The sequence below is a fragment of the Diplodia corticola genome (assembly GCF_001883845.1).
Source record: "Diplodia corticola strain CBS 112549 chromosome Unknown scaffold106, whole genome shotgun sequence".
In the NCBI taxonomy this organism is placed as follows: Eukaryota; Fungi; Ascomycota; class Dothideomycetes; order Botryosphaeriales; family Botryosphaeriaceae; genus Diplodia; species Diplodia corticola.
The window spans coordinates 14,268-27,148 of NW_017971585.1; the positions used below are offsets into that span (position 1 = coordinate 14,268).

General features: G+C 55.7%; 4 protein-coding genes across 4 annotated transcripts; 2 read left to right on the top strand and 2 right to left on the bottom strand.

The window, feature by feature from the left end:
- Positions 1-1,121: 1,121 nt before the first annotated feature.
- BKCO1_1060001 (uncharacterized protein) lies at positions 1,122-2,222 on the top strand (the record flags this gene model as incomplete). The annotated part of the gene is made up of 1 exon (XM_020270208.1): positions 1,122-2,222. One exon carries the CDS (start codon positions 1,122-1,124, stop codon positions 2,220-2,222), a length of 1,101 nt encoding a protein of 366 aa, XP_020125129.1.
- Positions 2,223-2,656: 434 nt separating this feature from the next.
- On the top strand, positions 2,657-3,958 carry BKCO1_1060002 (rna-binding protein fus tls; the record flags this gene model as incomplete). The annotated part of the gene is made up of 2 exons (XM_020270212.1): positions 2,657-2,875; positions 3,011-3,958. 2 exons carry the CDS (start codon positions 2,657-2,659, stop codon positions 3,956-3,958), a joined length of 1,167 nt encoding a protein of 388 aa, XP_020125130.1.
- A 1,580-nt stretch (positions 3,959-5,538) lies between these two features.
- Positions 5,539-6,310, bottom strand: BKCO1_1060003 (glyoxalase bleomycin resistance protein dioxygenase protein; the record flags this gene model as incomplete). The annotated part of the gene is made up of 2 exons (XM_020270213.1): positions 5,539-5,892; positions 6,050-6,310. 2 exons carry the CDS (start codon positions 6,308-6,310, stop codon positions 5,539-5,541), a joined length of 615 nt encoding a protein of 204 aa, XP_020125123.1.
- A 658-nt stretch (positions 6,311-6,968) lies between these two features.
- On the bottom strand, positions 6,969-11,829 carry BKCO1_1060004 (glyoxalase bleomycin resistance protein dioxygenase protein; the record flags this gene model as incomplete). The annotated part of the gene is made up of 9 exons (XM_020270214.1): positions 6,969-7,318; positions 7,369-8,767; positions 8,832-9,832; positions 9,888-11,042; positions 11,092-11,259; positions 11,313-11,343; positions 11,394-11,404; positions 11,462-11,501; positions 11,551-11,829. The coding sequence occupies 9 exons, from the start codon at positions 11,827-11,829 to the stop codon at positions 6,969-6,971; spliced, it is 4,434 nt and encodes a 1,477-aa protein (XP_020125131.1).
- Positions 11,830-12,881: the final 1,052 nt, after the last annotated feature.

Sequence of the window (12,881 nt, forward strand, 5' to 3'; positions counted from 1 at the left end):
GAGGTGTTTTAGTAGTACTTTATTACCCTTAATATATATATTTAGAGATAGTTAGAGTGTTATATTATATATATAAGCGATAAAGTAGAGGGTATAGTAAGTATAACGAAACTACGTATTCTTTTTACGTCTTTAAGGCTATATATCGATATAACTTAGCGTAGCTATTACTATTAATTCTAGACTAATTAAAAGCCTATATTTTAAAGAATTACTATAGGTATACGCGCTAACGAATAATAACGTAGTTATAAAGTAATATTAAAGTAAACGATTTAGAATATAATAGATATACGTAAAGTTAGACCTAAATATACTTAGACGCTTCGTAGAGGGACGATCTAATAATACGACGCTAAAAGGCTTGGCCTAGCTTTAATTGGTGTACTATTGTGACTAATTGAGGCCCGTGCGAAGCGGCTGACCCGTGAGATAAGTGCAGCCCCGGTTTTCCCCACGATCGCGGCCACTAGAAGGCGTCTAAGACGTCCAACGGGCTTCGCTAAGCTGCACGATAGCTGCAGGTCAAGGGTCTGCAGGGCCATTGGCATCGTGGCGGACCGAAATGACCCCTTCATCAGCGCCACGACGCCCATGAGAGCTGAGACGAGTCGCTACCGGCGCCAGTGGAGGGTTTAAGAGCCACGCCCGCCGCCACGCTACCCTCACGATACCCCGACGCAGGTGCGGTCGAGGTCGAAAGAAGCACTCGCCACCCGGCGAGGCTGCTTATGCTCGAGTTGTGCAAGCCCCACCGGCGGCCCCGTGGCCCTGCGCTTCGTATCCGGCGGCGGAGCGAGGCATGAATGGCGGGCGGGCGGTCGCTGCTGCAACAGGAGGCCTGACCCTGCAGGCGTCGACTTGGCAGGGCAGCGGCGCGGGCAAATACAAAGGGCGGCGCGGTGCTCGCCCTCGACGGCGCGGGAGGCAGCGCTAGCCTAGGCGCGGCACGGGAGCAAGTGTTCCAGTATCATAGATCTGCGCCTGATTCGCGCAGGTGCAGGATTTGCACGACCCCGGCCACGTCGAATCGCCTTTTCCCCGGCACTCGCGCGCTGTTTTGCGAACAACAGTCCCCCGCCGCACGCCCCTCTCTCAACACCGAGCAGGCCTCATCAGCAATGCGCACGCAACAGCCCGCCAAATGTCTGCTGCTCGACCTCCCGGTTGAGCTGCGCCTGCTCATCTACGACTACGCCCTCTTCTCCCACGACCACGTCACCATCGGCACCGGCCTCAAGCCCAGCTTCGCCTCGCCCGTCGACAGCGGCTACGCGAGCGATGACGGCCGCGACTCGGATGAACTGATCCCCGGCCTGCCCTCAGACTTCGAGCCCGTCGTTCTGCCGCGCTTCGACCCGGACTTCCTCCATCTTGAGCAGCCGCCCATTTTCGACCACTGCACCCGGGACCAAGATGAAGCCACCGCCGCCGCCGCCGACGACGACGACGAGCGCGATCCTATCGCGCGCCTTCGCGCCAAGCTGCCCTTCGCTTCCCCGCTCGCTCTGCTCCAGACCAATCGCCAGATCAGAGACGAGCTGAACTGGCACCTCAAAAGCCAGCGCACCCAGGACCGGAAGCTGTCTCTCTACATGACCTACCCGTACGGCCTGCTCGTTTTCCAGCACCTGTGCCCGGACTTGATTCGGCTGGCCCGAAGCGTCCATATCAGCGGCTACTACTACCCCACCAGCGCCCATGGGCTGGTTGAAGGCCCGCCGGCATGCCAGTGGATTCACCGTCGGTACACGCAGCCGCCGCCCATCGACGTGCCCGTCATCCAAGATGCAAACACTGCCCTCGGGTTGTTGACGCTCACCACGCTGGGGGAGGGCCCGAAGATACCGGTCGAGGAACTCGAGCTGCGCATCTATCACCCAGGGCCGAAGGGCAACGACCAGATCTGGCGAGGCGAGAATCCGAGCAGTCCTATCTGCGTCGCACTGCGCAACACGTGCGGTGGGTTGATAGACAGCTCTGTGTTGCAGGGCGGGAGAGGGGCTGGCGCATGGCTGAAGATCAAGCCCAACGAGGAAAGGCGCATCCTGACGCAGAGATGGAGGAGGTTCACCGACGGCAACAGCAAAGCAGAATGCGAGGGCTGGATTGTGAATCCGGAGTGGCCGCGAATACCACAGCCATCCGTTGTTGCGAGCGGCCCGTCGAGCCCCAGACAGGACGACCAGTCGGATGCTGCCGAAGACGCTGCGGCCTCTTAGGTTCTGTCGGCGTTGGGGATGTTCACAGACCCGGAGTCTTTTGGTGCGATGCGACTTGCGATGTTTTGGAATGACTGCACGCTGAACACGGGGCGTTTTTGGGTCTTCTGCTCGATACTTTTGATGGCGGCGTCGGCTTGTTCTACGGGCCCGCTAATTCGTGCTGTGGCTGCACAGCCATCGGCGGTAAATACGACGGTTCTTGAGGCTGTGGCGCACCTCGCACTGGTGACAACGAGAGGCTGCACCCTCCTCACGTAGGCATGGCCGCATGTGTTCGCACAGTCATTAGAATGCGACTGCGCCAGACGCTGGCTTCAGCTGCACGCGCACGGAGCGATGCGGGCAGCGGATGGCGAGGCATTTGTGATGTGGCCACACAGCCCGGCTTTCTGCTTTCCATGGGCGTCATCAGACCCTGACCCAGCCACAGCATGGCCACAGCATCTGTGACGCAAGCGATGCGCACCGGGCAGACTAACCGCAGCACTCCGGTTCCAGCACTCTCCGACGCCGCTGCGGCAGAAGCACTCACGATCCATAAAACCGTCGCCATCTCCTGTTGCGCCTGCCTACACTCCCTTCCTTCACACTCTCTCATCCTCATCTCGCACTCGCCAACAACACTCATGTCAGACTACGCACCTCCAGTTGTAAGTTGTTCCCCGCATGGCCAAGCCCAGCCCAGCCCCGCATTCCCGCCCTCGCAGCCTTCATGCACGCCAAGTATCGTCAAGCTCTCGTCACCAGCCGTCGATCCGCACTGACTCTCGCTTTCATCGCCGTAGGGCCCGCCTCCGCCCAAGGTCCCCGAGGGCTGGAAGGCCGTCTTCAACGCGCAATACCAAGAATGGTTCTACGTCAACATCTATACCAAACAGTCGCAATGGAACAAGCCGACCGAGCCCATCTATCCTCCCTCCGATGCCGAAGGCAGCGCCCCACCTCCGGGCCCGCCGCCCAGCTACGGCCACGGCGGCGATGCGGGGCCACTCGGCCCGGAAAAGACGGGCTTGAGCAGCAACAACCCGTACGGGCCGGGTGGTGGCGGCTACGGCGGCAGCGGGCAGAACATCAGCGAAGACGAGCGGCTGGCCCGCCAGCTGCAGGCCGAGGAAGACGCACGCGCACACGGTGGCCACTCGCCGATGCCGGGAGGCGGTTCTCGCGGCGCCGCCGACGGTTATTACGCCCAACAGGGCGGCGGCAGTGCCTCGCCAGGCTACAGCCAGCCGCCAGGCTACGGCCAGCAAGCCCCGGGCTACGGCTCGCAGGACTTGCCGCCGCGTCCGGACGACAGCAGAGGCAAGAAGTCCGGCGGCTTTCTGGGGAAGCTTCTCGGCAAGGCGAGCGGCTCCAAGCCGGGTGGTGGATACCCCGCGGGTGGGGCTTACGGCCACCAACCGCAGTATGGCGGCGGCGGCTATCAGCAGCCGCAAGGATATAACCAGGGCCCGCCGCAGGGCCAGTACGGATACGCACCGCAGCAGGGCTACTACGGACAGGGTGGTGGGATGCCGTACGGTGTTGCCCAGCAGAAGCCGAAGAAGAGCGGGCTGGGTGCTGGTGGTGCGGCGGCGCTTGGTGTCGGCGGTGGCCTGGTTGGTGGAATGTTGCTGGCGGACGCGATCGAAGACCATGACGAACATGAGTATGACCAAGGTTATGACCAGGGCTATGACGACGGTAACGACAACGACTTCGGCGGCGGGGACGACTTTGGTGGTGATTTCTAGCTTGTCGACTGCCTCGTGGGTCATTGTCCATTTCTTCTTCTTGTCACGGCGTTTGTATGTCGGCTGGGCATCACTGCGGATTCGTATGAATTTTTCTGAACTCGTATCCTACTACTAGCTCGAGCAGTCCTTTCACTTCTGGAACGCGAGCATGACAGCAATAGATGTATTCTCTTCCTTCCCAGAATCTTTCCGTTGTTCCTTCCTCAATGGTCTGCCCCTTCCTTGTGCACCACAACCACCCCGAACTGTTTCCCTGTCACTTTGCGTCACCATCTCGCCCTCCTCGTCTTCCATTTTCAACGCATGCTTTCAAATGGCCGTCTTCCCAACTATAGCCGGCCCTATCTGCGGCGGCACTGCCATCGCCGTTGCCGTGGTCGTACTTTTATTCGAGCAGTTTCGGAGGTCAAGGAGTAGGAACAAAGTCAAGGCTACGGCAGGAAAGGCAGAGGACGAGATAGAGAGGTGGAAAGAGATCCCAGTCATCTACCTCGAGCTCATCTAAGCTGTGAGTGAAGTGAACACTGTGCTCACCTCACGCCGCTCCGATTTTTCCTACCAGTCTTCTGATGTACAAGCAGTGCCTGCTCCCGCCGCGCGCATCCCACTTCAATCACCCATCACTCCCGCGTCAAGGATGCACACGTACGTGCCCCAACCAGGCCTGCTAGGAGATCTGGACGAACCCCCGTGGGTCACACAGGATGAAGGTCGACGAATCTGCCGAGTCTTGTGCCTTCCGATAACCTGGCCGTGTGAAATCGCAAGGCTCGGCACCAGATTCCATCGTTCCCGGTAGGAGGCTGCTCTGTTTGATGGCATTTCCCTCACCGGCACCATGACTGATGAATTGGCAAACAGCAAGCACAAATGTGGTTGTCGAAAACGGGGCCTTGCCTCGAACAAGGAGCATCGCCCATACCAGTCACCGCCGCTGCCTGCAGTCAATCTTCGCAAGGGAACGGCATCTCTGATGGTCACGAGAGACTTTGATGACTGAAGCACGAACGGGAATAAGGGGTAGGCTTGGTTGTGAGAATCGTGTGCTGCGTCACACTCGCATGTGTCCTACTCTTCCTACCATAGATATCAACTAGCCGGAAGGCTTGCGAGGCAAAAAAAATTGTTCATTTTTTCCTCCACAAGCAATGCACATTACAAGTCTGTATCGCCATTTTGACAGTGCGCGTGATGCGGGCTGGTCCAATGCGTCTGGTAGGCAAGTCTGTCACTCACAACCTTCCATTTCTCCCTTCAAGCAAGGATACTGATTACTGCGAAACAAGGATTATGTCCGGCCTCTTCGTTCAAAATAAGAGCATGACAAAAGGCCACACTTGGTCCCACGCCGTTACTGGGGCCTTCCGCATGCAAGAAGTTTCCATACCCAGTTTAGTCGAGGACGCGAAGCATGTTTCAAGAGGCACAAGATGCACATGGAGAGCGCAAAGCGAGTGAAAGCAGCCCTGGAATCGATGCCATGTTTAAACCAGAAAATAAAAGATAAAAAGAGAAGAAAGAAACGAATCCAGCCGCAAACCAAACCCCCCTCCCTCCTCTTGCAATCGATCAGACTACTACACCTTAACCATAGGCACATCAGACAAATCCCTCTTCCCGACATTCGGCCTCGTCAGCACATCCCGCACCGACGCCTCGCCGCTCCCGAGCTTCCGGATCGTCTCGTCCGGGTCGAAGTCGACGCCGATGGGGTTCTCGGCGAAGGCCGGGTCCAGCATGTACGCGTTGGTCTCGTCGGGCGTGTCGAAGACGTCGACCTGCGTCTCGATGTGGTTGCCGTCCGGGTCGCGGTAGTAGATGCTGAGCGTGGGCCCGTGGTTGACGCACCACACGGGCGCGATGCCCAGCGCCTTGCGCTGCGTGTAGGCCGTGAGCAGGTCGTGCACGGTGGAGAAGGTGAAGGCGATGTGCTGGCCGCGCGCGGTTTGGTCAGCAATTATGCAATGTTTGTCGAATGCGATTGGCGTTTGCGCGATCCGCCATATCTTTTCACTGTCTTTTTCTTCTTTTTTTTTTTTTACACCGGCAGATGGGTAGGTAGACGTGGGAGATTTCCTAAGTACTCACCTCCAGCCCAGCGGTTTTGGCGTCTTTCGGGCCAATATCGGGCATCGCGACGATGGCGATGCGATGGTGTTCCTCGTCGTACGTCATGAAGGATATGAAGTCGTTCTGGTGCGATGTCTCGGCGCCCAGGAACGCTTTGTAGAAGGCCACCATGTTGGCAAACGACTCGGGCCGCGTGCGAAGCACGACGTGGGCGAGCCTTATGGGCGAGATGACCTTTGTCGTCTTGCCGTTCAGCTGGTCCTTGGTATAATCCGCCATGATTTTGTTCGTCGGTGTTCAGTGCCGTCGGGTTTTTGTCAAAAGATATTAGCAGCAGCCCAACACTGTTCTTATATATCATGGGATGAGCCGCTACCCCGACGTCTCGCGCGAGCACGTCTGATTGAGTGGAACTTTACCCCGCCTAATCTGCCCAACCAAGGCCGAGGGAATCTCACCTGAGCCCACGGCCGAGCTTATGTGAGATGGCGCACGGGGCAGCCCATTTACCTTCAACACCTTTTGAAATGAATTCCGCGCTGACAAATGTCAAAGGCTGTGCATTGCGCTGGGCCTCTTGGTAGCCAGGCAAGGGACATTGATCAGCGATGATCCTTTGTGGGGGTGGTTGAACCCATTGCGTCCACGTAGATATAGGTTTGAACGACCTTGACTCCTTGAGCAGATATCCGGATGTAGATACGGCCATCAAAACTATACGAACGCATCTCGGCACATGATCTCGCTGCCCATGTAGGCGAGTCAACATCTTTCGTGTTCGAGGCTGCGGCATACACAACGTCCAATCATCGCAACTGATTAGCACAGCTACACCAGCTTGCGCTGACCAAATCAGCCAGCTTTACAAATGCCCTCGGAGACCGAGAGACCAAAGGGCTTTTCGAGACAGCTGCTCCCACGGCTCTCCTCCCATGGATTACATAATGTCCCCAACGCCCTCCTGGCTCCCCCAGAAGTCATCCCAGGCAGCCTTCCATCTGTCCTGGACGTCCTTGAGCCACTGCGTGAACTCGACCTTCTCCTCTCCGAGATCTATCACGCCGTCCTTGATGCCCTTCCAACCCTCCGCCGGGTGCTTAACGTAGTGATGGTTCTTCCCACAATAAGCCTGCCAGTCGGTGACTGGCCCGCCGTTGTTCCACCCTATGCGCTTGTGGTGGCAATCAGTGCACAGGTCCGTGTCGGTACAGGTTGTGCACGTGTAGACGGGCCCTTCGCTGGGATTGTAGATTTCCTTGCCGCAGCCGTTGCAGAACACACTTGTATCTGTGTGTGTATCAGCTAGTGTGAAGTGAGTGAGTGCTTGTATTGCTTACCGGGATTCAGATCGCCATAGGGTGCGCCGGTATTCTCTGCTGACGGCCTCTCATTGCAACTCTCTCCGTTCACCCCATTCTGGCCAGTGTCCTCGGCTGTGGGGTGGGCTTGCGCCGGCGCGCCATCATCGCTGGAGCTATCGCCCTCCTTCGGTATGAACTCGGGATTGAGGTAGTAGAATTGCGAAGCGGAGGCTATCTGAGCGTCTCTCTCCAGGCCTGGAAGGCACGCCAGAACCTTGCCAAAGAAGCGGACGCTGGTGAAGTCATTCGAACCCTCGTTGTCGGTTAGGGCAGCAACACAACTGTCGAAACATTTGTTCAGCGTCGACTGGAATTCCTGTAAAGGGCCCATTTTCCGCAACATCAACACGGCAGGAAGCGCCGTATTGGACAAGGCCGGGTCGAAATCCTCGATGCGAACGTAACCGGTCGGGAACGCCAGTCTCATGGTCTCGTCAAGAATGCTGGCCTTTTTCACCGCGTCGACCGTGGTGCGGAATTGCTCCATGAGAACTTCAGCCAGGAGCCCCCTGCTGTCCAGAACGACTTCTTCCAGCAGATTGTCTCCCCTCTGGTAGCCCTGTAGCAGCTGGACCAGCAGCTCCTTGGCTTTGTCCAGGTTCTCATCAACAACCACGTAGTAGCTCGCAAGGGCGAATCTGATGCCGAAGTCGGTGTTCCAGTTCAGAATTGACATTTTGATCAGTCGTTCGTAAGTATCCGCGATCAGCTCGCGTTTGCCTGTCCTCACAGCAGCACGTTGGAAGTCTTCGTGAGTTCCCTGATCTGCAAGCCATACGAGCTTTTCTTTATCCTTGAGAGTGGCGAAGAACTCCAGCAGTCTGTCATCCTGCCCTTTCTCGATCAACTTTGCCATTATTTCTGCGATTACGTCATTGGGCAGGAATTCGTCGGGGAGAAGAGGCTTTGCTTGGTCGTTGAATATACTGATTGCCGCCGCCATGTCGTCTTCGAGCAGCGCGCATCCCGAGAGTGTGAGGAAACTGCGTGCCATGTATATTTTTGTGTTCTCTTCTTCGCCCTGAGGGCCGAGCTGCGAGTACTCGGCTATCATCGCCATGACCGTCTCCTTGATCTGTTTGATGTATTCAGCTTTCTTCTCTGCGTCTGCTTCTTCGGATGCCAATTGCTTGGCCGCATCTGACACACTGCCCAAAGCATGGAAATTCTCCAGGTTTGATCCGGGATTTTCCAAAGACTTCTTGCATTCCTCGAGGGCGGACTCCCAGTGATTGTACCACTTCATGACCAGACCGATTGCTCTGTGCGCGTAGCTGGACCTCTCCAGATCTGGGAAAGCACCCGCTACAAGGAGAATCTGTTCCGCTGTTGGCTCATCCCCTACGTTTTTCAACTCATCCACCAGCATGTTTGTCTTTTTTTCCCGCAGGCATCAGTATCAACCTGTGGAGGTATGTTGGGACAGAGTAGAAGCTTACCAATTTGAGTGCTTCAAGTGCAAAGTGGAAAGACCGCCAGGCTTCCCATCGGTATGCGGCATAGTTGAACCAGTTAAAGACGTGCTTCCGAGCTATTTGTTCCATGAGCTTGGAGGGGTCCTCAGACAGGCTGGATACCAAGTTCAAGCTCTCTGTGTTGAGGAAGTCAGTTGGAAGATCCGAGGCTCTGCCAACCCACTGCTTGATGGAGTTGAACATGCGCTCCCGCAAGTCCTTTGACTCGCCAAAGATACCGAGACCGCTTGCATTCTCTTCAATCTTCTCCAGAGCCCGGTTCTTGTTATTCACAATGTCGGAGAGGCTCTCGAGGACGGACTTGACCTCATCATCACCCGCACTCTCCACTTCAATGTCCAGGAAGTGATGGATCCAGAAGTCGGCGCAATAGTTTTTCAACATCTTAATCGTCAAGTCATCCTCAACGTCCGTGGTTAAGATGGTGGCGATGGTCCTGAAAATGATCAGGTGAGCAGAAGACGGAGAGCTGCGCAAGCCATTCTCGTCTACGACGGCCTCACGGAAGTATTGGCGCAAAGACCGTTCCTGGAAGCGCAGAGGTACCCAGGTGTTGGGGTCCGTATCATCATGGGTTTCAAGGGCCTCATCAGCGGTTTCGGAGCCGTCCCCGTCGCTTTCATCGGACGACTCGTCGTCATCGGAAGTAATCTGGGCAAGCCGGAGCAGTCTGGCAGACTTTCCTTCAATCTCTTCCTCCAGGCTCAGTTTGGCGTCGTCGTTGACGAAGGCCACAAGGTTGGACGCTTCCCCATACGCGAGTGGACGCTTCGAGTAGGCAAGCCATGCGAATAGTCGTTTTAGAGAGGCAAGATCCTCGTCACTTCGCCCCTTTTGACATTCGGCAAGCAGCAGGTTGTAAAGGTCGGATAAACTTGCTGGCAGCTTGTCAAGCTCCTTCAGAATTGTCGCTTCCCGGCGTAGGGAATTAAGCCTGCGCAGAACATGCTCGGCGTAGAGCGCGCCTATGCCCGTAATGTCAGCAACGCTTCCGAAATATCATCCGGGGGTCAAACATACTGTCGGCATTCTGTAGAAGCTTGATGATGACTCGCTTCTTCACGGGGAGTCGAAGCCTTCTGAGCCTGGACATGGACTTAATCCTTGCTTTTATGATGAGCCGAAGGTCTCTCCTCAAATGATCAATTGCGATGGGAAGAGATGCTGGCTGCAAGCTTTCCACCCCTTCCGTTTTCGGTCGGCTTGTGATCATAACCCGAATCTGCAGGTTGTCCTTCTTCACCTGAGCAAGAAGACTCAACAACTTTTCGCGGTCGGCTGCGCCGGCTTCGTCAAATCCATCGATAACAAGGAAGAGCCTGGTTGGAGACTCATGAGGAAACTTCGAGGCGAAGAGCTGATCCCATAGGAGGGATGCTTCTCCATCTCCAAGATTTTCGGCGCTCTTCTTGATCTCCTTCGCTACTTCTTCGCGATACTTGTGGTCGGTCTCTGCTAGCTGAGCTGCAACCGTCTTCAAGAGGTCGACCGTTGAGCGTAGCTCCTTGTGCTCTTCCTTGAAAAAGAAGTACGCAACGTTGGTCTGGCAGAAATGGCGCCGTTCCCTGAGTTCGTTGACGGCAAAGTACGCAAGACTCGACTTTCCCAACCCGCGGTCGCCGGTAACCCACAGGAAGGGCTCGTTCTCACCAGCGGCGAATGCGTTGTAAGTCTCATTTTCTCTGAGCCACTTGAAAGTCCCCTCCACAAAGGCCTGCTTGATGTCGGCATAAGCCATGGTCGTGGCAGTGAAGGCAACAGTTTGCAGTGCCTCCTTCACCTGAGCGAGAGCCGCCGAGCGCCTTGCGCCAGCATCTTTGGGTTTACGGAGCTTTTCCCCCTTGCCTTGCTCCTGGCTGTTATCAGACATGGTGAAGTACCTGGAAATTATGCCTGATACTTTCTGCATCTCGCGAGAATTTTGCTGGCTGATTTCCAATGTCTGTTGCCCTACCATGGCATTCTCCTTCAGGATACCCGTTTGCTCTTGCTGGATTGAGAGCACCTGGCGGGTCAGCGTAGCTGTCTCTGTCACTGATTGGTGCGTCTCGATTGTCTGTCTGAGCGTGGCAAACATGGTGGCTGACTCGAGTCTCTCAATATTTGACTTGAGGCTGCCCAAGGCACTTTGGAGTTTCTCGTCAGAGCCCTTGATAAGCGCTTTCGTCCATTTGACTGAGAGTAGGATTAGCATGGCGTTGGTCGGGGTCTTGGGTGTACTGACTGAACCGCCCTTCTTTCTGGTATCTGGTGGCGATTTTGCAAAGGTCAAGTATGGCAGTGAACACCCGCATCATTATCGTCTGATATATTTTGATGTCCGGGACCTTCTTCTCGATGATGGAGATGCGCTTGAGGAATGAGTGCTGGATGTCGAAAAAGGTGTAAATGACTTTTGAGTGGTCAGCCGAGATGAGGCGTGTCGAAGAAAATGGAGTTGTTCACCATCGTAGTCCTTGGACACGTTTTTGGAACCCTATCTCCGTCAATTCTCTGTAAAGATGAACCGAAAGGCCATCGTCTTACATCCATGATCCCTGCGATAACTCGAATTAGTGCGTCGGCCATCAAAGACGCGAGAAAGGCAAACTCACATGTGAAAGCCATCAAGACGGTTCCAGCAGGTGGAAAAGCCTGCAGCTCGTCATTAGCCAGCTCAGGAACCGGGTAGGGTGATGCATACCGTGCTTGCAGCATTTGATATCTGTTTTGCAGCAGACATGATCAATTCCGAATTGGTGCTGACAACCGAACGGAACTTGTCGGTGACCTGGCCATCGTGCCGAAAGCCCTTGAACTTGTCCAGTGCGCGTTTCTGCTCTTCGAGAATCTCCTTGGTCGACATGTGCTGGACGCGGGTGATGTCTCTCTCGGTTTCTTTGGCATACTCACGGACGGCCTTCGCCCAAAGCTCCCCCACGTCTGCTGCAGACTCGGCCTTGTAGTCCTCGGAGAAGTCCATGACGGAGAAGCGGACAGGTTGCCGCCAAGCGAGGGTGTTGGAAAGCAAGACCGAAGAAAGAAAGCCGGTGACGGCTCGTTTTATGCTAGGGGTACATGGCTTTCGCCCCCACCTGAAGAGATTGGCGGCTAAACCGAAGGCCGCATGTGCTGTCGAAGCTAAAGGATAGCTCCAGAAATGACTTACGCCACGCTGGTGATCGGAGCGGCGACTGTCTGATCGGCCAGCTGCAGGCCGCGGGCTCTTGGCCCCCAAGTTGACCGGCAGCTTTGTGGCGCTTCACGGTCTCCGTCCAGCCCGTTTCACACCCTGTCGGGCCGGGCTTGTTCCGAGGGCGCTGTTCCATCCATGGGCCGGCCGACTTCTGCATCCTGGGGTTGGCGGTGAGGTCAGAGATGGCTTCGATCCGCGCAACCTGACGCGTGGTTGTGGCCACTGGGATCCAGCAAGCGTAATGAGCATGAAGGGGAGAGGTGGTGCTCGAGGATGCAGAGACAAATGACCGCACTAGTTGCTTATGGCGCTAGCCGGTCCCTGAACCCACCCCAACGCGCCTTCCTCCCACGCGCTTCTTCCCGAAACCTGATTTCCAAGAAGCCTTTCACATTCGTTCCTACACGACTGAGAACACGCAGCAACGCTCACTGGTACTGGTCTCACATCAAGCTATTGCACATATCAGTGTCTTCTTCATTGCCAGGCGCGAAAGGTATACGTACCGACAAATTCTGGCGAGCATCTTCAGCCTACTCGGGTGGGAAATCGGTGAGAAGGCGGTACACATCGTTCATGTTTTGCCACAGGTTGTGAAGAGCGTCCTCGTATGTCGTTCCGTGGAAGCTCATCGGATCTGCCCTGGTCCCGTTCGGCCTCAGATGTCCACATACAAGGAAAATGGCTTCATGTTGGATATAGCTAGCCCCCCATACATATCCCGCTTTTTTCAATAACCAAGAAATCTAATTGCTCCATGACTCTCTCCGACACTCATACTTTGACATGCACTAACCAGAGATCTGAAGAGTGAAGTAGATGTGTCCACCTTCCGGTCT